The sequence below is a fragment of the Lithobates pipiens genome, unplaced genomic scaffold (assembly GCF_037356315.1).
Source record: "Lithobates pipiens isolate NorthernLeopardFrog02 unplaced genomic scaffold, aLitPip1_a1.2 Scaffold_19, whole genome shotgun sequence".
Classification (NCBI taxonomy): domain Eukaryota; kingdom Metazoa; phylum Chordata; class Amphibia; order Anura; family Ranidae; genus Lithobates; species Lithobates pipiens.
This window is the reverse complement of record NW_027507764.1, coordinates 576,334,672-576,362,142: the sequence shown is the minus strand read 5'-3', so window position 1 is coordinate 576,362,142 and position 27,471 is coordinate 576,334,672. Positions and strand designations below refer to the sequence as shown.

General features: G+C 42.6%; 1 protein-coding gene across 1 annotated transcript in view; it reads left to right on the top strand.

The window, feature by feature from the left end:
* TRAPPC9 (trafficking protein particle complex subunit 9) overlaps positions 1–27,471 on the top strand; it is a 903,391-nt gene that overhangs the window by 349,155 nt on the left and 526,765 nt on the right. The window contains exon 19 of the mRNA XM_077493381.1: positions 744–854. Within this exon, the coding sequence (XP_077349507.1) occupies positions 744–854 (111 nt within the window). The remainder of the gene's footprint in view (positions 1–743; positions 855–27,471) is intronic.

Below are 27,471 nucleotides of genomic sequence, written 5' to 3'. Positions count from 1 at the left end.
TGAAACGTACAATAATAGCATTATACAACAATAGCACTATACACCATATAGCCAAAGGTATGTGGACACCTGAACCTTCACTATATGTGCAGCCCCCCTCCTTCAAATTGTTGAGTTCAGGCGTTCCCTGGGTACTGGTAATACTAGAGCATACAAAGACCTTTTAGACACTTGGGCAATTCCCACCTTGTGCCCACAGTTTGGAGAAGGCCCTTTTTCTCTTCTCAGCATGACTGTACCCTTGTGTACAAAACCAACTCCTTGGTTGGATGAGTTGGGAGTGAAGAAACTCAAGTGGCCTTCACAGAGCCTTGACCTCAACACAACACAATTAAAATTCCCGATTCGAGCCAGGTCTTCTTGTTTAACTTCAGTTTCTGATCTCACAAATGGTTTATTGGCTGAATGGACAAAAATTACCACAAACACAGACTAAAACTTGGTGGAAAGCATTCTCAGAACAGTGGAGGCCGTCATAGCTGCAGGTGGGGGGAACAACCCCATATTGATTGGCCATGATTTTGAAATGTAATGCACAACAAGCTCATATCGTTGTGATGGTCAAATGTGCACAAACGTTTGGCCTTATAGTGTACTTCCCCATTTCCTTGTCACAGAGCACTACAACCATATGGGTTTCCTTAAAAAAATTAGCATAGATACCTTTTAAGCATCTACATCGAATTTCTTTTGATTGAGTTCCTGAGTAATGTGCTCTTTTTACTATTTTCCCTGTTCTTTAGCACAAGGCAGTGCCATCTCCTTCTTGATGTGTATAACTCTACCGAACATGAGCTGGCCATCAGCGCCAAAGATAATGAGGAACTGATCCTGCATGCTGGAGAATGTCAGCGGTAAGTCCTTATGCTTTTCTCCCAATTTTATATGTTGCACTGAGGTCACATCTATCTGGAGGTGCTGATCTTCTTAGAATCTGCTTGGAAGAAAGGGAGCTGAACTGAAGCTGAATAATTTTTTTGTGCACCAGTAAAGCATGTAAACCAGGGCAGTGGTGGACGGTCAACAAGAGGCCGTTGTGAAAGACAACCTCCCCTTCCATTTCTCCTATTCAACCAACAGCCATGTAAAAACATTTATTTACTGTGCAGCAATTGACATCTAGATTAAAGTAAGTAGTGTCTAGCGGAAGAGGTCCTAGAACCCATCTGCCCAATACCAAGTAAAAATTTGCCCTTCTGCAGCTGCACTGATGTAATATTATGTCTGATCCCTTGACAAGGTCTTGGGAAGGGTATACAGTTATCAGACGAAATATACTGTGTATATACAGTATATACAGTTAGGTCCATATATATTTGGACACAGGCACAATTTTAAAATTTTCAAGTATTTACCAAAGCATATTCAAGCTATAGTTATATAATGGATATGGGCAGAAAGTGCACACTTTCAAGTTTAATTTAAGGGTATGTACATCCAAATCAGAAGAAGCGTTTAAGAATCACAGCTCTTAAGAATAGCCACCCCCCTTTTTCAAGGGACCAAAAGTAATTGGAAAATTGAATCAAAAGCTGTTTCATGGCCAGGTGTGGGCTACTCCTTCGTTATTTCTTCAACAGTTAAAGCGGAGTTCCACCCACTTTTACAACTTGTTCTTAAAGGAATGGCCACCCCTCCACCACTCATTTTTGGATAATACATGTTTTATTTTTTTTCCTTTCTTACCTTAAATGAGGTACCTTGTGTACTTCTGTCCCAGCTTCGCTGTGGCCCAGGGTGCCATATCCTGCTGCTCCCCTACTGCCTTCTGGGACCTGTGTGTGTCCTAGAAGACAATGGGGCCATTCAGAAAGTGCCACGTGACTCCAGAAGGCTCCACCACTGGTTTCCCTCAGAATGGCGTTGCCTGCATCCAATCCGATGGACGGATCGGCCTTGGGGGCCGACACTGCGGGCTCCCTGGACAGGTAAGTGTCCTTATTAAGTCAGCAGCTACAGTGTAGCTGCTGACTTAAAAAAAAAAATTAAAAAGTCCGGCTGGAACACCACCTTAAGCAGGCAAAAGTTCTGGAGTTGATACTAAATGTGGTATTTGCATTTGGAATCTATTACTGTGAACCTACATCATGCGTTCAAAGGAACTATCCATGCAAGTGAAACAGGCCATTGTAAGCCTTCAAAACTAAACAAATCTTTCAGAGAGATAGCAGCAACATTAGGAGCGGCCAAATCAACCGTTTGGTACATTCTGAAGAAAGAAGAAAGCACTGGTGAGCGCAGAGACATAAAAAGGCCTGGACGTCCACAGAAGACAACAGTGTTGGATCGCAGGATCCTCTCTATGGTAGAGAAAAAACAATTCACAACATCCAGACAGGTGAAGGACACTCTCCAGGAGGTGGGCGTATCATTGTCAAATTCTACAATCAAGAGTTAAGGAGAGCAAATACAGAGGGTTCACCACAAGGTGCAAACCATTCATAAGCCTAAATAATAGAAAAGCCAGATTAGACTTTTGCCAAAAAAAAAATAAAAAAAAAACAGAGCAGTTCTGCAAAAGCATTCTTTGGATGGATGAAACTACGATTAATCTGTACTAGAATGATGGGAAGAAAAAAGTGTGGAGAAGGCTTCGAACAGCTGATGATCCAAAGCATGCAACGTCATCTGTAAAACATGGTGGAGCTTGCAGTGTGATGGCATAGGCATGCATGGTTTCCGGTGGCACTGGATCATTGGTGTTTCTCGATGATGTGACAGAAGCAGCCAAATGAATTCTGCAGTGTTTAGAGATATACTGTCAGCCCAGATTCAGCCAAATGCAGCAAAGTTTTTTGGACGGTGCTTCACAGTACGGATGGACAATGATCCAAAACACACTCCAAAAGTAACCCAGGAGCTTTTGAAGGAAAAGTGGAATATTCTGCAATGGCCAAGTCAATCACCTCATCTCAACCCAATTGAGCATTTCACTTGCTGAAGGCAAAACTAAAGGCAGAAAGAGCCACAAACAAAAAAACAACTGAAGGCAGCTACAGTTAGAGCCTGGCGAAGTATCAGAAAGGAGGAAACCCAGTCTTTGGTAATGTCCATGGGTTCCAGACTTCAGGCAGTCATTGCCAGTAAAGGATTCTCAACAAAATTTTAAAAATGCAAATTTTTTTATGAATATATGTATTTGTCCAAGTTCATTTGAGCCCCTGAAAATGGGGGAATTGTGTATAAAAATGGTTGCAGTTCCTAAAATTTGTACTTGATATTTATGTTCAACCCCTTGAATTAAAGCTGAAAGTCTGTGCTTCAAGTTAATTTGGATTGTTTAATTGTAATTTTATTCTGTTGGCATACAGAACCAAAAGTATGAAAAGTGTGCCTGTGTCCAAATATATATGGACCTAACTGTGTGTGTGTGTGTGTTTATATATATATATATATATATATATATATATATATATATATATATATATATATACACATATGTACATTTTCTTTTGTAATACGGGCCCCTTAAAAATTATACTTTTTGATAGTTTAATAAAGGTTTATTTTAGCACTGCTTGCCTTAGATCTAGATGTCTGTGTTTTGTTGTCAAGTGTTCAGTATTCCTGAGCATTCATGATTGCTGACTCTTCTTGGGGACTTCTATTGCCTTTATAAAATAAGGTCAATAATGATATTATTCTCTGGACCGAGTTACTTGGACATACTTTGTAAAATGATTGAATTGAAACTCAGGACGTTCTGTGATTGATGTGCTCTGGTATACCCTGATAATTGTACCTCTGTATCAAGGGACAACTGGGAACCTTTGGCCTTGGTGGCAAACACCACCAGCAAGCACTTTGATGGTAGGAACACAATTCCGTGCTAGTGTGCTATGTTACCTAATTGATTGGGGGCAATGGTAAAAGTTGAGTATTCTCAAGGGCCCATACACACGGGTGCATTGCCTTTAACACATGCTATATATTGAATTCCTGTGCACTGAGCTAAGGCAGCTTATTCATTTAAACGAGCTGCCCAATGCATCAAAATGAAGACAGAAAAAAGTGCAACACAGCGTATCATAATACATAGTGCTGCAAGAAAGGTGCTTTGGGGTGCTTTCCAGTGTGAATGGCACCGCAGCGCACCAATGTGTGCAATCCACGTTGCCGCATCACAGCAGTGTGAATATGACCTGAAGGACGCCTTCCAGCATCAGCTTCCTTTGACACCCTTGGCATTCAGTCACACGACATCTCAGAGCTGCAAAGGAAGTACCTTGGCAGTCAGTGTATTTTCAGGTCTGAACAGGGACCATATTTTAACTCAGGGCTACCAGCCCTCGTTACTCTTTAGCACTGGTCTGGGGGGGGGGGGGTAGATGTCACCCAGCTCAATTCTTCCCCGCTCTGTACCCTTCTGTTTAGTGGTTTCCATGTGACTTAAGCAATGTTCTCCATATGCTTGTTTGTTAAAGCTTTGTTCCAAATTCACTACAATATCTCTGTGGAAGCAAGAAAAGTCTACCAAAACTACAACGGAATAGGTCCTTTTTTAATGTTAACCTGTAATTTTAAACATTTAGGTATAAAAGTCCTTTGAAAAAGCAGACACCTTTTAGATCCTTTTGTTAACTGAATTATGGAGACAGCCTCCCCAAATCTGATTTCACTGTGATGATAAAGAATTTGGCTTCCCTGACCTTAAGGTTAGACCTCACTGTAGCACAAGGCACTGTGGAAAAATTCATCATCAAAGTTTACATCAGAAGCACTAGAGGACTAGATTAAAAGGATGGTGCTGGGAGGGGAGAGCAGAGTGAGCTAAGCTGCAGAGTCTTTTTTGGTGGGGTGCCACAGGGAGAGATGATGTAAATGAAGAATGCTTTCAGAAATAGAAGTGTTATTCGTTTTTTTTTTTTATCAATTAGTAAAATGGAAAGTAAATAAACAGAAGAGAGATCCAAATCAAATCAATATTTTGAGTGTCCACCCTTTGCCTTCAAACAGAATAAATTCTTCAATTCTTCTAGGTACACTTGCACACACAATTTTTGAAGGAACTCGGCAAGTAGGTTGTTGCAGACATCTCGGAGAACTAAGCACAGATCTTTTGTGGATGTAGGCTGCCTTAAATCCTTCTGTCTCTTCATGTAAGCCCAGACAGACTCCATGATGTTGACATCAGGGTTCTGTGGGGGCCAAGCCAACACTTCCAGGACTCCTTTTTTCTTCTTGACACTGAAGATAGTTTTTAATGACATTGGCTGTATGTTTGAGGTCGTCGTCATGCTGTAGAATAAGTTTGGGTCCAACTACACGCCTCCCTGATTGTATGACATGATGGAGAAGTATCTGCCTGTATTTCTCAACATTGAGGACACCATTGATCCTGACCAAATCTCCAACTCTGTTTTCTGGAATGCAGCCCCAAACATTCAAGGAACCTCCACCATGCTTCACTGTTGCCTGTAGACACTCATCGTTGTACCAGCCCTTCTCCAGCAAACTGCCCCCTGCTACAGCCAAACAGTTCACATTTGGACTCATCAGGCCAGAGCACCTGCTGACATTTTTTGGCACCCCACTTCCTATGTTTTCCTGCATAGAACATGGAAACAAGGCTAAGCGACTCAACTATGCACAAAAACATAGGAACTGGAGTGCAGAAAAAATGGCAACAGGTGCTCTGGACTGATGAGTTCGAAATGAGAAATATTTGGCTGTAGCAGGAGGCAGTTTGCAACAGGACAATGACCTCAAACATACAGCCAGTGTCATTAGGATCTATCTTCAGTGTAAAGAAGAACAAGGAGTCCTGGAAGTGATGGTTGAGCTCCCACAGAGCCCATGATCAACATCATGGAGTCTGTCTGTGATGATATGAAGAGACAGAGGGATTTGAGGCAGCTAACATTCACAGGAAGATCTGTACTTTGTTCTCTCAGATGTTTGGAACAACCTACCTGGCGAATTCCTTAGCCCTTGTACACACGGTCGGACATTCCGACAACAAAATCCATCGGATTTTGTCCGAAACTGGTGTTGCATACACACGGTCGGACAAAGTTGTCTGAAAATCCCACGTTTGGACTATGATGATGTTATTTCTGTTTACAAACGTTTTTTATTAGAGAGTATAAAGACATGTACAAGAGAAAGGTCAATGAGTACAAATGTTTTCATAGAGAATAGCAAACAGAGACACATCAGTAAAACCATTAACGCACAGAAAAGTTGAAATTTGATATGCTAAACTCAACCTGGTGATATCAAAAAGAAATTCTGGGGAGCAGAAGTACATCATTGAGAAAAAAAAACAAAAGAGAGAGAAGAGTAGGAAGAGAAAAGAAAAACCAAAAGATAACAAAAATGCTACCACAAGTGAGTGCTATCAGACGTGTTCACATACCCTGCCATTAGGCACTGTGCCCAGCCGAACTGTCAGGCCTAGGGGCTGTCCATTGAAGAGACGACCAAACGGCCCATTTATTATCAAAAATATGCATGGAGTCCTGCAAAGTGTGGTGTAAGCGCTCCATGAGTTTGATCGACTCCATGCGTTGCAGAACTTGTTCCCAGGGGACTACCGGGGATCTCCAGTGTAATGCTACTGTCCAATGAACAGCATTGACAAGTGTATGAGCTAATTTCTGTGCCGGGGGAGTTAGTCCCGGGATGTCGGCAAACAAAAGGCCAATCCGGCATGTGATATCAATATTGGATCCCGTAACCTGGAGCAATTTATCAGCCACCCGCTGCCAAATGGGCTGTAGTACTCCACAGCTCCAAAAGATATGGGAGAAGGAACCAGCCTCCGGACATCCACGAAAGCAACTCCCCGGGACCAGCGGGCTAAACTTGTGTAATCTAGAGGGGGTGTAATACCATCTTGTGTGTAGTTTTAAAGCAGTTTCCCTGACTGCCAACGATTTCGTGCATTTACGCATATTCGTAATCATATCCTCCCACTCCTCAGGGGTTATTTCAAATCCAACCTCCCTCTCCCAACCTAGCATAGCATGAGATTTAGCCGGTAGCTGCACCTCCCCGAGAGACCGGTACAACCAGGAGATATTGCCCCGATCCCTGGACGAGGACCTACAGATCCTTTCAAAGGCATTAGGAGGGGGAAGTCTCCCCTTCAGGTAATGAGAGGTGTAGAAGTGCCGAACCTGTAAATATTTATAAAAATCCTCTCTGGGTAACCCGAACTGTTCTTGGAGATAAGCAAAGGTGCTAAAGGGAGGCTCTTGGGAAAGGGCCTCAAGGGTAACCAGGTCTCTCCGAGACCAGCCCTCAAAGCTCTCAGGTGATGAAAAAGCCGGTGGGAATCTGGGGTCACCCATAAATGAGGCCAGGCTGGGGCAGGATGGACACAGGGCATATCGTTTTTTGTATAGAGACCAAAGTTGAAGGGATTGTGCAACCACTCCATTCAAGGCGGCTAATTGTTTGGGGCGAACCCCATCAATCCACAAGAGGCCCGGGAGGTAAAATGGGCTCACCGAGGATCTCTCAAATTGGATCCATGGGACCGTAACCGGGGGATAATGCCACTGCGCCAGCTGCACCAGCCTAGCTGCAAGGTAGTATAACCACAGATGAGGGAGCCCCAGACCCCCACGGTCCGCTGGCCTGAAAAGAAGCGTCTTGTGCAGTCTAGGTTTTTTGTTCCGCCAAACGAACCGATTGATCTCCTTCTGAATACCATCGATCGTATTACGGGAGACATATAAGGGAAGTGCTCTAAAAAAAAATACGTTTCGGAAGGATAGTCATTTTGATAGCCTGGATCCTGCCCAAAAAGGAAATCTGATAACTGTCCCATGACCGCAATAATTGTGTAATGCATGCAAAGGCTTTGGGATAATTCGCATAATAAAGTTTTGGGAGGGAGGTGGCCAACTTAATACCCAAGTATGGTAATGAGTCGCTGCATAATGTAAAACGAAAGCCCGCCTGTATGCCAGCAAGAGTATCATTGGGGATATTGATTGGAAGGGCCGCACATTTAGCAAGGTTGACCCCCAGACCCGACATGCCATAGAAAGAATTCAACAAAGGGATTAGGTTTGGCAGTGAGACCACAGGGTCAGATGAAAATAAAAGTACATCGTCAGCATACATACTCAAAGTAAAAACCTGATCACCCCTAGTATATCCCTTAATGTCTGGGTGCAGACATATCGCCCTGGCAAGCGGCTCCACCGCCAGGGCGAATAGCAGGGGAGAAAGAGGGCATCCCTGCCTGGTCCCCCTACCAAGCAGAAAATACTCAGAGGAACACCCAGGGAGTTTAATTCGGGTGCGGGGGCGATGGTACAGAGCCCTAAAGCCGTGCACAAAAGCCCCTCCGAACCCAAATCTAGACAGGACGGATTCTAGGTATGGCCAGGTAACGCTATCAAACGCTTTGTGAATATCTAAGCTTAACAGTAATACTTTTTTAGAGAATAGATTGGCGTCCTGAATAATATTGGTGGTTAAACGGATATTGTCTGTAATTTGGCGAGAGGGGATAAATCCTGTCTGGTCAGGGGATATCAGAGTGGGGATAATATTAGAAAGTCTATTTGCCAAAAGGCGGCCGAATAATTTCAAATCGTTATTAATAACAGAAATTGGTCTATAATTTTGGGGGAGGGAGTGATCTTTGTTCTGTTTGGGGATCAAGGACATGTTCGCGAGAAGCATGTCCTCGGGGAAAGTGTGGCCTTTTAAAACATAATTGAACAATTTCACTAAATAGGGAAGTAGTTGGGGTGAAATTTTTTTATAATATGTAGAAGTGAATCCGTCCGGTCCTGGGGCCTTAGAGGGTTTCAGTGAAGAAATCATTGTCTGGAGCTCCTCAGCATTGCAAGGGGCATTCAAAGACAATGCTTGCTCCACCGTTAGCGAGGGGAGGGGAAGGCTATCCAGCCAGTCCTTTACGGATGGACCAGGCAAGGGGGTCGGAGCCGCCAACAAGTCCCTGTAAAATTTGGAAAACAGTCCCAAGACTTCAGTAGGATGGGTGACCAATTCTCCCCTGCCATTTCTAAGTTTGTATGTGTGAGGTGGTCTCATAGTGGCATTCAACTTCCTGGCAAACATCGCAGAAGCAGAGTTACTGTGCAATAAAAACTTGGCTCTTGACCACCTTAACGCCTTCTCCGTCTGCTCAGAGAGAAGTGTGTAGAGTTCCGCTCGTTTAGTCAAGATCTGTGCAAATATGTCTGGGGAATGTGAGAGGCCATGCGTGTGATAAAGTTTCGCCAAGTCCTCAGTGATTCTGGAGATAGCATGTAGTCTCTGTTTTTTCTGCGTGGCTGCCAAAGAGATCAGACGACCCCTGAGAACCACCTTATGGGCGGCCCACAGGGTTGAAGGGGAGATGTCATCAGTGGCGTTTAATGAAAAATATTCATCAATGTGTTCGGCAATCTCTGTCATCAGGGCCGGGTCAGAGAGCATGGAGTCGTTAAGGCGCCAGGAGGCTTGGGACGGGGCAATACCAATGTATGCCACCGAGAACGACACCACTTGGTGATCCGACCAGGGGCATGGGATAATGCAAGCCTTAGATGAATTAGCTAACAGTACAGGGGTACTGAAAATATAGTCTAGTCTGGAATAGCTGTCATGAGGATGGGAGTAGAACGTATAGTCTCTGGCTCCCACATTATGGGCACGCCATGTGTCAAGTAATTGATGGGAACTGAGCAGACGGACAAGGGATCTCGGAAAGGCATTAGCAGTACTCACCACTCGGCTTCTGTCCAGCTTAGAATGTGCCACCAAGTTGAAGTCGCCACCTAGCAACAAATGGGGAGAAAGGTACCTGTCCAAAATCTGGAAAAAATAAATAAAAAAAGAAGCCTGCGAGGTGTTGGGAGCATAAACATTAGCCAATGTGATCCCCTTACCACTCAGCAAACCCTGAAGGATGATAAACCTACTAGAGGGATCCTTATAGAAGTGTTTAACCTCAAACTGTACCGAATTTCTAATGAAAATAGCAACCCCCCTAGATTTCGAACTAAAAGTGGTGAAATAATGTTGCCTATAATGTCGGTCAAAGAATCGTGGGTGATTTGCTTCAGAGAAGTGCGTTTCCTGCAGGAACAATATATCCCCCCCAACATGTCTATAATGCCTAAATGCTTTCCTGCGTTTATGGGGAGCATTAAAGCCCTCCACATTGTGGGAAACTATTTTGAGTCCCATGGCAGGAGAAAGATAAACGCTAGTGTGAGATAAAAGCCATTACATAAGTGCGAATTAGGTCCCAGGGTAGTATGGCCCACCAGGGGAGAACCCGCAATCAAAGTCCCCCCTACTGGGTCCAACACATATCCCATAATGCAGGCATTTGATAATAAGCAAGTTAGGGGCACAATGCGATACATTCCAGGGTGGCAGGGCACCCAAAACCAATCATAACATATATTCCCTTGTGGTAAGAGACAAAATAAACAAAAAATAAAACTGAAGAAGAAGAAAAACAAAGCAGTAGTAGAATACCATGGCTTCGGGGGTATACCAGAAACAAAACACAACTCGTTGGTACCCCCGACAGAAAAACAAACAGCCATAAGTCAAACGGACTCTAAAGTCCAATGCTCTATTTATGAAGCACTGTCAAACTAGGAAGCAGTGCAGTCCCAGAACCCAGGACCCAAGATCCGGGACCCGAGTCCTGAAAATGGTAGAGATTGGGGCTACCAGTCACTAATAATGTAGAGCAGGGGGACACTCAAGCGGGAGCAGTGAGAACAGTTCAGGCGTAGATGGCGCCGACCACGTGAAACCAAATGAAAAAGTGATTAAGATATATAAAAAAGAAAAAATAGTTATAAAATAGTGGGAAACTCTGTAATAATCCTGGAAGGACCACATAGAATTGCAGAAGAGGGAGCTCAATCCTCAAGGAGATCTTCAAAGATGTTCACATTTGTAGGTCATGGAGCTCTTGACGCTGTCGCCTGCGGTCCCTCTGGGGTCATGGAGTAGCCCAAATAGGCGAAGGGCGAGGGGTGGACGGAAGCCTCTGCGGTTGTTCAGGAGCCAAAAGACCGAGTTTAATAAGCAATTCCTTTCCACCTTGTAAAGTGGTGACTGTATGGGTCGTTCCGTTGTGAGGGACTTGCAATTTGAAAGGAAATCCCCAGCGGTACCTGATTCTCGCCGTTTGCAGGGCAGAGGTAACTTCCTTGAGGTTCCTCCGTTTTTCCAAGGTTGCTGGGGACAGGTCAGGGAAGATTTGGACTCTCATTCCATCTAGTTGAATGTTAGGGGTATTGCGGGATGCACGTAGAATTTCCTCCTTAATGAGAAAGTCCTTAAGACACAATACAATGTCTCTAGGCGGCTTGTCATCAGGGGGTTTAGGCCGTAAAGCCCTGTGAATCCTGTCGCAGGCAAATGCATTTTCCGGGGAGTCCGGTAAAAGGGACATAAATAGCCTCTTTATTGCTGGAATCAGATCCGTGGTCTGCTCCGGGACCCCTCTCACCCTGAGGTTATTGCGCCTATTTTTGTTGTCCAAATCTTCGAGATTAGACTGTAACTGAGTAACAGTGTCAGAAATGGAGTCATAATCCCTGCGTAGGTCCGAATATGCCAGGTGTAGTTCATCGTGCTTAGCTTCTAATAAGTCTGTCCTCCCTCCCAGCGCTGCCAGTTCCTGTGTCAGTGTATTAGTAGACTTATGAAGTTCAACTTGGAACTTATTGGCCAGCTTTTCATACATGGCAGAGAGGCTAGCATCCAGCTCTGCCTTAGTGAGGTGCACAGCGTACTCACTTGATGGTGTTGAGGACGCCGGAGGGAGATTTGGGCCTGGCGTGGCTGCTGAAGCTTGCGGAGGCTGGGCGCCATTTTGCGACATCTCGCTCTGTTCCCTCGTCCGGAGAAGGTAAGTTGTTAGGGACTTCTGTGTAGCTTTCCCACGGCGGGCTTTGTGTGTCGGCATGCACCTCTGAATCCCCAAGGGGTATAGGCTGCAGAGGATTGGAATTGCGGGCTGAAATCCCCTCGGGGAGTGATCGTATTCTCACCGGCTCACGGAGCTCTCACTCCATGCGTCCTCTCCTCACCGCGCCGCGCCATGCTGATGTTATTTTGTTATGACGGGACTACGTTCAGGCTAGTAGCCAATAGCTTTGGTCTAGGAATTTGATCTGAGCATGTCCTTTGTCCGATCGGATCATGTTGTCGGAAAATTTTATAGCCCAGCTCTAAAACTTTGTCGGCCGGATATTCCAACGGAAACAGTCCGATGGAGCCCACGCACTGTGGGATTATCCGACAACGCGGTCCGATCGGACCTTTTCCGTCGGAATATCCGACCGTGTGTACAAGGGCTTAAAAAACTGTATGCAAGTGTACCTAGAAGAATTGATGCTGTTTTGAAGGCAACGTGTGGTCACACCAAATATTGGTATGATTTGGATTTCTCTAACATTCATTTACTTTCCATTTTGTTAATTGATAAAAAATAAACTATTAACATTTCTATTTCTGAAAGCATTCTTAAATTACAGCATTTTTTCACACCTGCCTAAACCTTTTGCATAATACTGTGTGTATATATATATATATATTTTTTAGTCTGTATTTGGACTTTTTACTTTAAAAGTAGCTGACAAGTGACAGGTTCTCTCTAAACGACCAAGCAGTAATGTATCTATTATGCAAGCTGCTCTTGGCTTTCTCCACCTTCCTTACATCTTGACCATCAAAGGATAATTGGAACACGGGAGACATTGAACCCCGTCCAGAAATCCTAATACATTTATCTAATTAATGTAATTGCCTTTATGGACCTCATCCCATAAAACATAATAACTGTGGCCTTTGGGTACTCTGGCTGTATATCCGAAGTCTACAGTGCACGCAAGTACTAATTTTATCTCCTTTTATTTCCTTTTTTTTTTACTCCTTACATTAAACGGCAATCTATTAATCTATTAAAAGCAGTTTCTCGCATCCTGCCAAGGCTAAAAATAAATTGGTGTGGTCTGAAAAGGATGAACCAAAGTGTCAGCAGAGAGGTTATTAAAAAAGACAACATTTCATTATGTCAGGAACCACAAAGGTCAAGCTGCGTAACCAGCCATTTCTAGCTCGAGTGACTTGAAAGAGCCATTTCAGCATGTAAAATCGGATATGTCTATTTGTCACTTCGATGTTGGCTCCTAGTTAATTTTTTTTTTTTTGTCCCGATGACAAGTGCCGAAGAGCTGCAAGCTAGCGATACCTCATAAAAAGCAACCAAGGATTCACGGATCATGATTCTAAATGCAAACTATGTGGACAAAAATTTGTCGATACCAAACCATCACACCAACGCTGTCTGTAAATGCCACCGTGCCAACATGCGTTCAGGTGTCTCCAGTGAAGGGTACTGCCAATGTTACGTCATCCAAAGACATTGTAGACAATTGTGCTCCTCCAACCTTCCTTTTCCGGTGTGACTGTCCCCTGTGTACAAAGCCAGCTCCATAAAGACATGGTTTGATGAGTTTGGCAGTTGAGGACCTCGGATGACTTGCACAGAGCCTTGACCTCAACCCTACTGAATTGGAACACTGTGGGTCAGGTCTTCTTGTCCAACATGAGAACAAATGCTCTTATGTGCTGAGTATCTGAGCTCATGTCTTTACAATGCAGCATGGCAGCCACTCGGCACAGGGCCTGGAAGCTAGTGGAGATCACTGGAGTAGCGGAGTTTCATAGTTAGTAAGGTTGAATAAAGACACCAGTCCATCCAGTTCAACCTGAGTGTCTATCCCTATCCCTATACATCGCACACTCACATTGGTCCCTACCCTCAACGAGCCCACAATCTAAGGTCCCCATTCATAAACTAGGGCCAATTTTGGACAGAAGACAATTAACCTACCTGCATGTCTTTGGAGTGTGGGAGGAAACCAGAGTACCCGGAGGAAACCCACGCAGGCACAGGGAGAACATGCAAACTCCAGGAAGGTAGTGTCATGGTTGGGATACGAACCAGCGACCCTTTTTACTACTAGGTGAGAGTGCTAACCACTACACCACTGTGCCGCCCACTGTGACACCACTGTGTCTGCTACAGTGATTTCTAGCTTCCAGAGGGAACCCACAGTTTTGTTATATGCATAGTTACGTTGGTCCAAGCCAATGCATATACCATGCCTGTGGGATCTCTAAATGCAACTATGTAAAAATAACCATACCTGGAATTCTTTAACCACTCGCCGACCACATAACATAGTTATACGGCGGCAGATCGACTCTCCTGTCCCGGATCACGTGCGTAGTACATGATCCGGCGGTTCTGGGTTGGGTACGCATGCGCCGCTGTAGCTTGCGCTCTGATTGCACAAGCTGATCAGTGGTTGCCAGCCAATAGATGTCCACCAGCACCCACTGGATGGAGCTCTGCCTATGTAAACAAGGCAGTGCTCTGTTCTGACAGGCAGGGAAGTGATTGATTTTGTGTCCCTTTCTTCCCTTTGTAAAAGCAGCACACAAAGTACACAAAAACACTGGCTAGTCACAAATTTAACCCTTCGATCACCCTAGGTGTTTAACCCCTTCCCAGCCAGTGCCATTAGTATACTGACATATTAGTACACTGTGCATATTTTTAGTCACTGGCTCCCACAAAGTATCAAAAGTGTCAGAATGTCTGCTGCAATATCTCAGTCCTGTTATAAGTCACTGATCACAGATATTACTAGTATAAAAATAAAAAAAATCCAGTATATATCCCATAGTTTGTAGACGCTGTAACTTTTGCTCAAACCAATGAATATACAGTTATTGGAATTTTTTTTACCAAACATATGTAGCAGAATACATATTGGTCTAAATTTATTAAAAAAAAAAAATTATTGGATATGTTTTATAGCAGAAAGTAAAAAAATATTGTGTTTTTTTTTTCAAAATTGTCTTTTTTGTTTATAGCGCAAACATTTAAGAAGGTCAAATACCATTAAAAGTAAGCAGTCCGCAGCATTGCATGACTGCGCAATTGTCAGTTAAAAATAGCGCAGTGCTGTATCGCAAAAAAGGGCCTGGTCATGAAGGAGGGTAGATCTTCCAGAGCGCAAGTGCTTGACTTCAGTACCTGACCTCACCCATGCTGTGTTGGCTGAATGGGCAGAAAAACACTCCAAAATCTTCCACAAAGCATGGAAGCTGTTCTGGCAGGGGCAGCCTGTCCACTAGGGGCGCCCGGGCGCTGCCCCCTCTATCCTCGCCACCCACTATATGCAGTGGATAGAGTCATGCATAGCATGACTCTATCCACGGCCGCCGCCCTATTCGTGTGTCTGGCCCCTTTTGCGTCACCAGGCTTATGAAATAGAGCTGCCAGGTTTTTTGAAGAACCTGATTATAGGCTTCAAAATAGAGTGGACTCGGGACGAAGAGCATTGCATCTGGAGCCCACCCAGGTGTATTGAAAATTCGCTGTTGCAACACTGATCCTCCTCCCAGCCAATCGAGAAGCAGGTATGAAACCTGTCTCCCGATAGGCCAAAACGTCAGGTGATTCTATTGGGCACCTAGCATCGGAGGAGAGAGGAGACACCGCGGAAGCTGCTCTAGGAGAGGACACTGCAGCAGCTTTCCCTCAAGCCCGCCATGCTCTGACCACCCGCATCCAGGACAGTGGGGGGTGTTCCGCTCCTAGCATCAACAGTGGAAGAGGGAGCAATTTCATGGTATTGCAGGACCAGATTTACACCCTGGGTGACCCAAGACAGTTGACCTCCCCCCATTAAATTACACGTAAAATCACCAAATGTAAACATCAAGGTAGGCTTATTACATTTCATTGAAACCAACAAGTTCTACATACATAGGAAGGTTAAATGAGTTCTATATCTGAAGTAAGTCCTGTATATGTATATATGTAAATACATGCAAGCAACATACAAGTAGACTTTTAGGTAAGACAAATTACAAAAAAACATGGCTATACTCCTATATATTTTAGATTTCATAGAGAACAATGACAAATTACTTTTCTTGCTAACTAAACAATGCCTATGGAGTTGGTTTACTATCTCAAAACACTACAGTTTCACATTTTAAACATAGGGGACATGTTGTTTTGAGGCTGCACACACATTCATATTTATAGTCTACCATCACCAAAGAAGATCTATCGTTATATATTTTTTTTTTCTTTCGTTTTTTCCCCATGTTTCTGAGTGCTTTCTAACCCTAGTATGAGGTTTGAGGTTTGATCTGCCCCCCTCCCCTCCTGCTACGGCCGATCAGACAAAAGTTGTGAAGTACAATCTGTTGCTTGTCTCAGCCCTGAGTACTTTCCAGAGACAAGCAACAGCAAGAGGAATGCAGAGACTGATAAGTTCCCCTCCATCTGCATTCTTCTTGCCACTGCTTATCTCTGGAAAGTGCTCACAGCCGAGGCAGGCTGCACTTGTGAATAAAGCCGTCTCCTGCGTAGTTTTTGTCAGATTGGCCACTGCAGGAAGTGGGGAGGCAGTTTGGATCTCATAACTAGGGTTAGAAAGCACTTAGAAAGCACTTAGAAATGTAGGACAAAGTATTCCATATAATTTGTACCATGGGGCAAAAATAAAATAAACATTATAACAGATCTAATTTGAGCCCCCGTTCACCCGCTGCGATTTGTCATGTGATTTGATATTTCCAAATCGCATGACAGGTTGCACCTCATCGCTTTTTATTTCACTGCGACCTACAATGACTTCTGTTAAATGAAGTCGCAAGCCACAATGAAATCAGATGTACAAATGATACATAAAATACACTGATGTGCGCCTTTGAAATCGTGCTGAAATAGCATGATTTTAAAGCCGCACCGGTTTGAACGCAGGGTACTGCTTAAAGGGGTTGTATACCCTCACCATTTTTCACCTTTAATGCATTCTATGCATTAAAGGTGAAAAACATTTTTTAATGAAGCAGCGCCCCCGAGCCCCACTTATACTTGCCTGAGCCCCGAAATTTGAACGATAGGAATGAGCACACCAGCTCCGGCTGGTGTCTCGTGTTCTGATTAGAAATATTGATAACAGCGCAGCCGAATGGTGGACTCGGGAGCGCGCCCGCAAGGTTGTCTGATGTGGGGAAGAGCTGTGAGAGCTGCCGTTGGACCGCAGAAGATGAGGTTTGGGGCCACACGAGCTGCACAGTGGAGATAAGTATTGTTATTTAAAAAAATAAAACTAAAATCCCTTATGCCCCATACATACCAGCGGAAATTCCGCCAGCAAAAGTACGATGAGAGCTTTTGGTCCGAAAATGCGACCGTGTGTATGCGCCATCGGACTTTTGCTGGCGGAACCCCGATCGGAAATTCAGATTGTCTGTACCAATTCCGACGTGCTAAATTCCTACGCATGCTTGGAAACAATTCGACGCCTGCTCGGAAGCATTGAACTTAATTTTCTCGGCTCGTCGTAGTATTGTACGTCACCACGTTCTTGATGGTCGAAAGTTCAGCAAACTTTTGTGTAGCCGTGTATATGCAAGACAAGCTTGAAGGGAATTCCGTGGGAATCAACATCCAAGATTTTTCCGACGGAAGTTCTGCTCATGTGTACACGGCATAACAATCGCTTTAATCACTGTATGCTTGGTTCGTTTGAGCTGACAAAATTTGTATAGAACAGGTCACAGTATACCAGAAGAAACACTTTTACAGAATGACTGCATGCAAAATTTTGATTTCCGAAATAAATTTTAATAAAAGAAAACCTTTTTTCATTATTATTTTTTTTGGTATTGGGGGAGGACCCAGGGCAGTTGCCTCTTTTGCACCCTGGACTGTATTAAAGCCCATAGTTTTCACCCTCAAAATTTGTAACAAATAGAATTCAGCCCCGGACTTAAAAATTTGGAGACCCCTAATTTAGAGAGAGATTGGCGAAAAGTTCCTCTAAAACTGATTTTGCTGTGCAAAAGAGGATACCTTTTAAAAATACAATGTCTGTAAGGTTAACAGAACTCGTGGGAGGTAGACGTTCAGCATAAGCTGCCCTGTCTCCTTGACGGATGGAGTGATGCAGGAATGTATAATAATTAGACTCTTGAGTATAACACATGCTCGGATTGCTCAGTGCAGTCCACAGCTGTGTCGTTGATCTCAGCTCAGTGGTCCTAAGGCTGGGTATTGTAGATGTAGCCCGTCTCCTGGGAGTGGGTCCGTAAAAGAGTAAGACATGTCTTTGTAGAAGGCCAAGTGAAGTTTTGACATGTTCCATAATTCATCGCTGCAGTGGGGATCTCTCATCTTCTGCTGACAGACCAGTGACAGTACGGTCCTTGATAGACGTTCCTTTTTTTTTCTCTGCGAGAACCAGGAGAGAGTTGTTTTCTACAACTGGAACATGTGTACGAATGACCCTTCGCAGACCTTAATCCTAGTACTGAGAATCACAGGTAGCAGTGAATCCATGCAGAATGGAAACAGGCTTTTCCAGGGAGTCTTCAGTGATCTTCAGTGATCTTGAAACTGACCTCTGGGCAAATCTCTAAGAACCCAGATGGAATATTGATATGTGAACGATTTAAAATAGCAGTATTGTTGTTTAGTCCTTTCCGACTCTTCGTAACCTCATGGCTTTTCTGTCCTCCACTGCTTTCAGGAGCGATGCATAGTAGTCCATTATGCTTTACCTTTGCAGGGAATGAAAGAGGAAGTAAAGCCATTAGGGTTTACTTCCTCTTTAACTTCATGTTCATTGTTTCGATGATGTTATCTATCTTGTATTCTGTCATCCTCTTCTCCTTTTTCCTTCAGTGTTTCCCAGCATCAAGGTCTTTTCCAATGAGTCGCATTAGGTGGCCAAAGTATTCAAGTTTCAGCTTCAGGATCTGTCCTTCCAGTGAATATTCAGGGCTGATTTCCTGCTTGACTGGATTGATCTTCTTGCCTTCCAAGGGATTTTTACGAGTCTTCTCCAACACCATAGTTTAAAAGCATTAATTCTTCGGCGTTCAGCCTTGCTTTTGGTCCAACTTTCATAGCCTTAGTAGTAGTATACCCCCATGTTAAAAATATTTGAGTTCCCTTGGCTCCTTATCCTCATTTATTATTGGATAAACCATAGAAGTACAGTGCTTAATATTTGCATCAGATGTAAATATTGTGCAATGTAGAAAAAAAAGTCTGTGCTTAAAGTATAAATAAATTATGCCATAGGTATATATAAAATTATATTTAATGTCTTATGCAAAAAAAAGGCAAGGAAACAATGATCTTGTTGAGAAAATGTAAAGGTGTATTTCCAGAAGAAACAAACTTCAAAATCCAGGGATTCACCACAGTGAAGGCAAGATAGGGGCCTATCAGATTGTAATGATTCTCATTAAAGAGAAGTCAAAAGGGGCGTTTATAAATATCGGTAGGCACAACAAAACCTCAGACTCATTCACTGTAGTTGCAGCATGGCAGTATAGATCACAATGTATCGCAACATATACTGGACTTAGAGACTCCATGCGCCAATATGATCATGAAAAGAAAAGAGCACTCTCTATAGCAGCCTTCCTCAACCTTTTCAGCACAGAGGAACCCTTGAAATAGTTCTCCGGTCTCTGGGAACCCCCTGCTAAAAATTTGAAATTTACAACTCATGATACATTAGTGTGATGGTCAGTGAGAGGAATGGTCCTTACACTTGTGGTCATTGGGAAGAATTACCTCCTTACAGATAGTTAAAAAATGATCAATGGTGTCAGTGGGAACTTATCTGAGAGGCAGAAATTGACCAATGCTGAAGAAACCCCTAGCAACCTCTGGAGGAACCCTAGTTGAGAATCAATGCTCTATAGTGTGGATTTATTAAAAAGATTGCACTTATAAGATGTGTGGTGTAAACAGTCATGCAGATTGGTGCTAACTTGAGTCTATTCCACAAGAAAGATGGCCGTGGCTAGTTGGCGCATGTGCAGTAATGTGTATTCCGGATCCCCTATGCGTTTCGTCATAGGTGACATCATATGGGGTCGTTTTTTAGCATCGTTTTCCCCATAGACTTACTTTTGCATTACCGACTTCCTACTGCATGTTCCCTACTTGTGGTGCTTCCCTGAACTTCCAATTAGGGAGCGTGTAATGTCACATCATTGGCCTTCATTGACTCTTTTAGTACAGTATATACAGCACTGGCTTGGGAGAATCTTTTGAGACAGTAGGGCTCACTCCTATAGACTTCTAACACATCACTAATATAGTAACTGAGACATTGTTATGGATGTCACACCACTTCCAAAAGTATTTCAAAAGTAAGCTCATAAGTTACTCGTCCCTCCATCTCCCCTCCCCCAATGTTTACATCAAGATTATTGGCAGAAATGTTTTGTCCTGCCCTCACCCCACAGTGCTAGGTGTAATCATGGACTCTGACCTCACCTCTCAGCCCCACATTCAATCACTGGCTAAAATTTGCGTAACATTTCCAAAATATGCCCTTAACCAGCAAAACCACTAAGGTACTAATTCCCTCCCTTGTTAATTTGCTCCTCAACTATTGCAATTCCCTCCTTGTTGGCATACCTCTACGCAGGCTATTCTCCTTCAGTCCATCATGAATGCTACTGCCATGCTCATCCACCTTACCAACTGTTTGGTGTCTGACAACCCTCTCTGCCAATCCCTCCGGTGCCTAATGAATAAAATTCAAAATACTAACACAAAGCCATCCACAACCCGAGCTACATCATCAACCTCCTCCCAAGATATCACATTAACAATCCACTCTTCTTCTCTCAGGACCTTCTGCTCTATAGCTCCCTCCTCCCAATCTCAAATCTAAGCACTTGTACACACAGTCGGACATTCTGATGGACAATGTCCGATAGGACCGTGTTGTCGGATAGTCCGACAGTGTGTGGGCTCCATCGGACTGTTTCCGTCGGAGTATCCGACGCACCAAGTTTTCCAGCAGGGCTATAAAATTTTCCGACAACATGATCCGATCGGACTTTGTCCGATGATGTGTAGAGAATTCCGATCGGACCAAGTGCCACGCATGCTTAGATCAAATTCCTAGACCAAAGCTATTGGCTACTAGCCTGAATGTAGTCCCGTCCTAACGAAATAACATCATCACGTTAAGTACGATCGGATTTTCTGACAACTTTGTCCGACTGTGTGTATGCAACAGTTTCGGACAAAATCCGTCAGACAAAATCCGACAGATTTGGTTGTCGGAATGTCCGACCGTGTGTACAAGGGCTTAGACTTCTCCAGAGCTTCTCCCATCCTGTGGAAAGCCCTACCCCAGCATGTCTAGATATATCTCCTACTGTGTCCGCCTTTAGGCAATCCCTGAAATCTGTCTCCTTGGGAAGCCTAACAGTTGGCGCCCTATTATAGAAATAATAATAAGGCTTGCAGAAGGAGTGGGGGAGTAGCTTGTGCACAATTTTTAGGGGTTTAAAGAAATCTTCAATTCTAAAATGTGCATTTTAAGGTTTGTGAAATATGAATACAAATAAAGTGCTCAGGCAGGGAAGGTTCTGCTTTAAATAATTTTTGTAATGAAGCAGCAAGCTGAGCTCATTAACTCCTTGCAACCCTCCACCTTTTCATGTCTCTAATGGTCTGCCCCTCATTTACTTCACACTTTAGGCCCCTTTGACATGTGCGGATACGTGTTCAGCCATCCGCTTGCTCAGCAGGGATCGCTCCGTTGATCCCTGCTGAGCCAGCGGATGACAAGTGTGCAGATACGGACCTGTCAGATCTCCGCTCTCCTCTATGTGGGGATCTGATGAAAATGGACCGCCTGTCCGTTTTCATCTGATCTTCCAGATGGATGGAATATAGGGTTTCCATCTGTCTGGATTTAGCGGATCGGATATCAGCGGACATGTCACCGCTGACATCCGTCGCTCCATAGAGATGTATGGAGCGACCGTTCAGGTCCGCCTGAAAAAAAACCTGACAGGTGGATCTGAACGGTCCGCATGTGTGAAAGGACCCTTATTTTCTTTTTGAAAGACAATAACCTCTTGCTGTTCTTTGCTATAGAATAAAGTGTTAAATTGTTTTATTTTTGAAAAGTTTACAACCTTAGATGTTATGGGTATTTTCCAATGTATCAGCTTTTATATTTTTAATTGACATTGTACACTAAAATATCAAGTCAAATAGAAATAGATCAAAGGCGTTGGGCTCATAGTTCATGGGTTTTGATCTGCATGAAATGCTTCTCTTCGGAGGTTTATTTGGACTGCATTGGGGTGGACTTGCGGTTACAGTGCCTTGTAAAAGTATTTATACCCCTTGAAATTTTCCAAATTTTGTCTTGTTAGAACCAAAAACATAAATGTAAACATGTTGGTGGCAGCATTTTGTTGTGGGGAAGGTTTTCTTTAGCAGGGACAGGGAAGCTGGTCAGAGTTGATGGGAAGATGGATGGAGCCAAATACAGAGAAATCTTAGAAGAAAATCTGTTAGTCTGCTAAAGGCTTGAAACTGGAGCGGAGGTTCACCTTCCAGCAGGACAACGACCCTAAACATACAGCCAGAGCTACAATGGAACGGTTTAGATCAAAGCAGATTCATGTGTTAGAATGGCCCAGTCACAGTCCAGACCTAAATCCAATTGAGGATCTGTGGCAAGACTTGAAAATTGCTGTTCACAGACGCTCTCCGTCCAATCTGACAGAGCTTGAGCTATTTTGCAAAGCAGAATAGGCAAAATTATCACTATCTAGATGTACTAAGCTGGTAGAGACATCCCCAAAAAAGACATGCAGCTGTAATTGCAGAGAAAAGTGATTCTACAAAGTATTACATAATTGGTGAGGTTGAAAAAAGACATCAAGTCCAACCTTTGTGTGTGTTTTTATGTCAATATTACATTGTATATCCCTGTATGTTATTGTCGCTCAGATGCCTATCTAAAAGTTGTTTTTAATTAACTATGCTCCCTGCTGAAACCACTACCTGTGGAAGAGAATTCCACGTCCTTACCGCACTTACAGTAAAGAACCCTCTATGCAGTTTAAGGTTAAACTGCTTCTCTTCTAATTCTATTGAATGGCTGCATGTCTTTTTAAATTCCCTTTCGCGGAATAGTTTTATCCCTATTGTGTGGTCCCCAGAACGGTATTTGTACATTGAAATCTTATCCTCGCTCAAGCGTCTCTTCTCCAGAGAGAATAAGTTCAGTGCTTGCAGTCTTTCCCCATAGCTGAGATACTCCAGTCCCTTAATAAGCTTTGTTGCCCTTCTCTGGGCTCTCTTCAGTTCCAGTTCATCCTTCCTGAGGACTGGTGCCCAGAACTGGACGACATACTCCAAGTGCGGCTGGACCAGAGTCTTGTAGAGCGGGAGAATTATCGTTTTATCTTGAGTTAATACAATTTTTAATGCATGTTAAAATTCTGTTGGCTTTGCTTGCATCAGCCTGGCATTGCATGTCATTGCTGAGCCTGTCATCTACTAGGACCCCCGGGTCCTTTTGCATCCTAGATTCCCCTAGTGAGTAGATTGCATTCATGTTTTTGCCACCCATATGCATTATTTTACATTTTTCTACCTTGAATCTCATTTGCCATGTAGTTGCCAACCCCATTAATTTGTTCAGATCTTCTTGCAAGGTTTCCACATCCTGCGGAGAAGTTATTGTCCTGCTTAGCTTAGTATCGTCTGTAAATACTGAGATTGAGCTGTTTGATCAATCCTCCAGGTCGTTTATGAATAAATTAAATAGGATTGTTTCCAGGACAGAACACTGTGGGACCCCACTTTCCACACCGGACCAATCTGTAACGCACCTGGTGGAGATAGAGCTGTAGAGGGGGCTTCTCTTGCACCTCCTGTCCAACACCCCTAGTAGAGATAACAGGGAGTGGAGGACACAGTGTGTAAAGAGGGCCGATGTGGCAGATGACTCTGGCTATACTTTGGCAGGAACCAGGTGACTTGAGAGCGCTGGGCCGGAACTGAAGACAGGGGCTCCGTGACGCTGAATCAGTAGCTGGAAACGTAGCCGAGATGTAAGTCAAGGGTTCCTCAACAGCCTGGCAGAGCAGGTACCGAGACGTGAGGCAGAGGCAAAGACGGGACACAGGGGCCGGGTTCAGTACACAGGCGGGCAATGAGGCACAGGAACATTAGGCAGAAGCGGAGTCAAACACAAGCTGAGGTCACAAGTAGGCAGGCAGAGGTCAAAAGGTGGTTCAGGCAAGCCGGGTCAGGATACAGAAAACTGGTTCATATCGGGTAAGCAAGCACTAGCTGAAAAGACCACTCAGCAAGTTGTGCACGTCACTGCCAGGTTTAAATAAGCAGATTGGCGCCAATGTGCGCGCACACTAGTGTGCACACAAGTGCGCTCGCTCGCGCATGCGCCAATACATGTCTTTTCTTGAGCATCTCCTGGAATGTCCACGCCTGTGCACCACTGTGCGATTGTTGCCCGGGTTTCCCTTACACAATCCAAGTACTCGACATTTACCACTACCCTCTGAACTCGCCCCAGTAGCCAGTTTTCAATCCATGTGCTAACTCTTTGACCCATGCCGACAGACCTTAGTTTGTACAGTAAACGTTTATGTGGAACTGTATAAAATGCCTTTGCAAAATCCAGATACACCACGTCTACAGACCTTCCCTTATCTAGATAGCAGCTTGCTTCTTCATAGAAGGTAATAGATTGGTTTGGCAAGAACCATTCTTCATGAATCCATGCTGATTACTGCTAATGATATTGTTCTCATTACTAAAATCTTGTATATAGTCCCTTATCATCCCCTCCAAGAGCTTGCAAACTATTGATGTTAGGCTAATTGGTCTGTAATTCCCAGGGATATATCTTGGTCCTTTTTTAAATATTGGTTCTACATTGGCTTTTCTCCAAACTTCTGGTACCATTCCAGTCAGTAGACTGTTCTGAAAAATAAGGAACAATGGTCTGGTAATTACTTGACTAAGTTCATTAAGGACTCTCCGGTGCAAGCCATCTGGTCCTGGTGACTTATTAATGTTAAGTTTTTCAAGTTTATTCCTAATTCTGTCCTCTGTTAGCCATGAGGGTGCTTCCTGTGATTTGTCATGAGGATAAACATTGCAGTCTTGGCTACTTGGCCCTTTTCCCTCATGAATACTGAGAAGAATAAATTCAATAATTTTGCCATCCCTCCGTCTTTTGTAACCAGATCCCCTTCATCGTTCTTTATGTGGCCAATATGATCCAACCTCCCTCTACTATTTATATACTTAAAGAATTTCTTGGGATTATTTTTTTTTATTCTCCTCCACTATGTACCTTTCGTGTTCTATCTTAGCCGCCCTGATCACACCCTTACATTTCTTGTTGCATTCTTTGTAAAGTTGGAGTGCTGACAATGATCCCTCAGCCTTGTACTTCTTGAAGGCCTTCTCCTTGGCTTTTATATGCATTTTTACGATGGAGTTAAGCCACCCAGGACTTTTACTAGCGCTTATACTTATAATATACTTATATTACCATTTGAATGCACTGGCTAATGCCCTTATTTAATATGCTCTTAAAGCACACCCATTTTTCGTCCGTGTTCGTTGTTCCTAGGATTTTATTGTAATGGAAAATTTTCTGCGCTGGACTGAGAATTCACCTACTATAGCATCAACACCACGTAAGATATACACCATTAACCATAAGAATCCAAAAAGGTTGCGCTTATACAAAATAATAAAAATTTTACACTAATCTAAAATAATTAAAATTAACCTAAATAAATAAATCTTAAATCCTGTGAAAAAATTATAAATAACAATATATAAAGATATAGATAATAAGTGAATATCCTGAAAAATTTATTTACCTGAATAATCGTGAACTTCGTATAGATATGTTCGTAAATGTCTCAAGAAACTCCAGAAGCAAAAAAAAATTCTATAAGAAAGGATTTTATGCCATTTAATATCTTCTAGCAAGGAGCAGGGGGGCTGAATACAAATGTATGCTACACTTTTTACATATTTATTTGTAAAAAAAAAAAAAAATTGAAAACCATTTTTCATTTTCCTTCTACTTCACAACTATGTGCCACTTTGTGTTGGTCTATCACATACAATTCCAATAAAATACATTTATGTTTTCGGTTGTAACATAACAAAATGTGGAAAATTTCAAGGCGTATGAATACTTTAAGCCACTGTAATAGATATTAAAAGTCCAAAAGTGTTGTCAGGCACTGTACATTTAGGTTAGGGTCATTTCCGTGAGCCATTCATATCACCTAAGAAAAATATTTAGAAAAATGTTTAAATATGGATTGGAGTCAAAAAGATCCCAAAAAAAAAAAAAAAAAAAAAAGCTGGAAACATTTTCTAAAATTTAAAATAAAAAAGTAATTGTACAAACACGTTAATAAAAACAATATTTATATACAGTATATATTTTTAGATTAAGGCTAATTTTTTTTTTTGTTTGTAATTTATATTAATCTTAAAAATGTTATTATTTAAACACTTTACAGTTTAAAACATTATTTTTTTTTTGTCAGCTCCCCAAAAAATTTTCCAAAATGCTGATGAAAAATGTAAAGGAGTGTAACAGCCCCCCCTCCACAGACCTTCAGCTGCTTATCATCTGGACAAAGGTTTTGGCCGCCGAAGGCACATTGGCGTCCTGTACAGGTTTGGCAGTACTGCGCTGCATGCAAGCCGCTGGAAGTGACAGTCCGGAAGGGATGATTTATGGTGGAGTTTGTTTATCAGGGTTGAGAGATGAATTGTGCGTTTGAGCCGGTACGGAGCTCAGGTTCTTTACTGCTGAAGTTCTGCTGGCTTACATTTTGTTTATTATTTTTATAATACATTTAATCTTAAAGTCTCAAAATTTGGATTACTATTATTTTTTTTATTATTATCAAATGTTATTTTTATTTAAAGTTCAATTCATACAACTTTATATTCAGTAGTTAAAAAAAAAAAAGACACGAATACCAAACAATCCTATATATTCTATTCCAAAAAACTGACATGCTTACTCCACCCACCTTAAGAGAAAAGCAAAGAGAAGAGAAAAAAAATGTAGGACCCCCCCCCCATCTGCTCCCTCCCTCTTCAGCACCCACCCTACTTATATTATAGTAAACTTCAGACTGTCCCACCACCTCCCTTCCTGAGGGACATCTCTTCTACTCCAAATCCTATTATCCTTAATTCTGCCATACCCCCCTATATTCCCGTGATTACTATTATTATTATTTAACTTCTGTCCGGTCCAATTGAAAGTATTATTATTACTTTAAAGACCATGTTCTGTAATTATCATTAATGTTATTTTTTAATATTAATAATAATTTTAATATTATTGTCTTCCAATGTTCCATCAAGGTACCTAGGACAAAAACGTAATTCATAAATATATGTGTGTATATATATATATATATATATATATATATATATGTGTGTGTGTGTGTATGTGTATACATATATTTATATGTATATGTGTGTATATATATATATATATATATATATATATATATATATATATATATATATATATATACAGACACAGTAAAAACTGTTTTTCTTAGGTACCC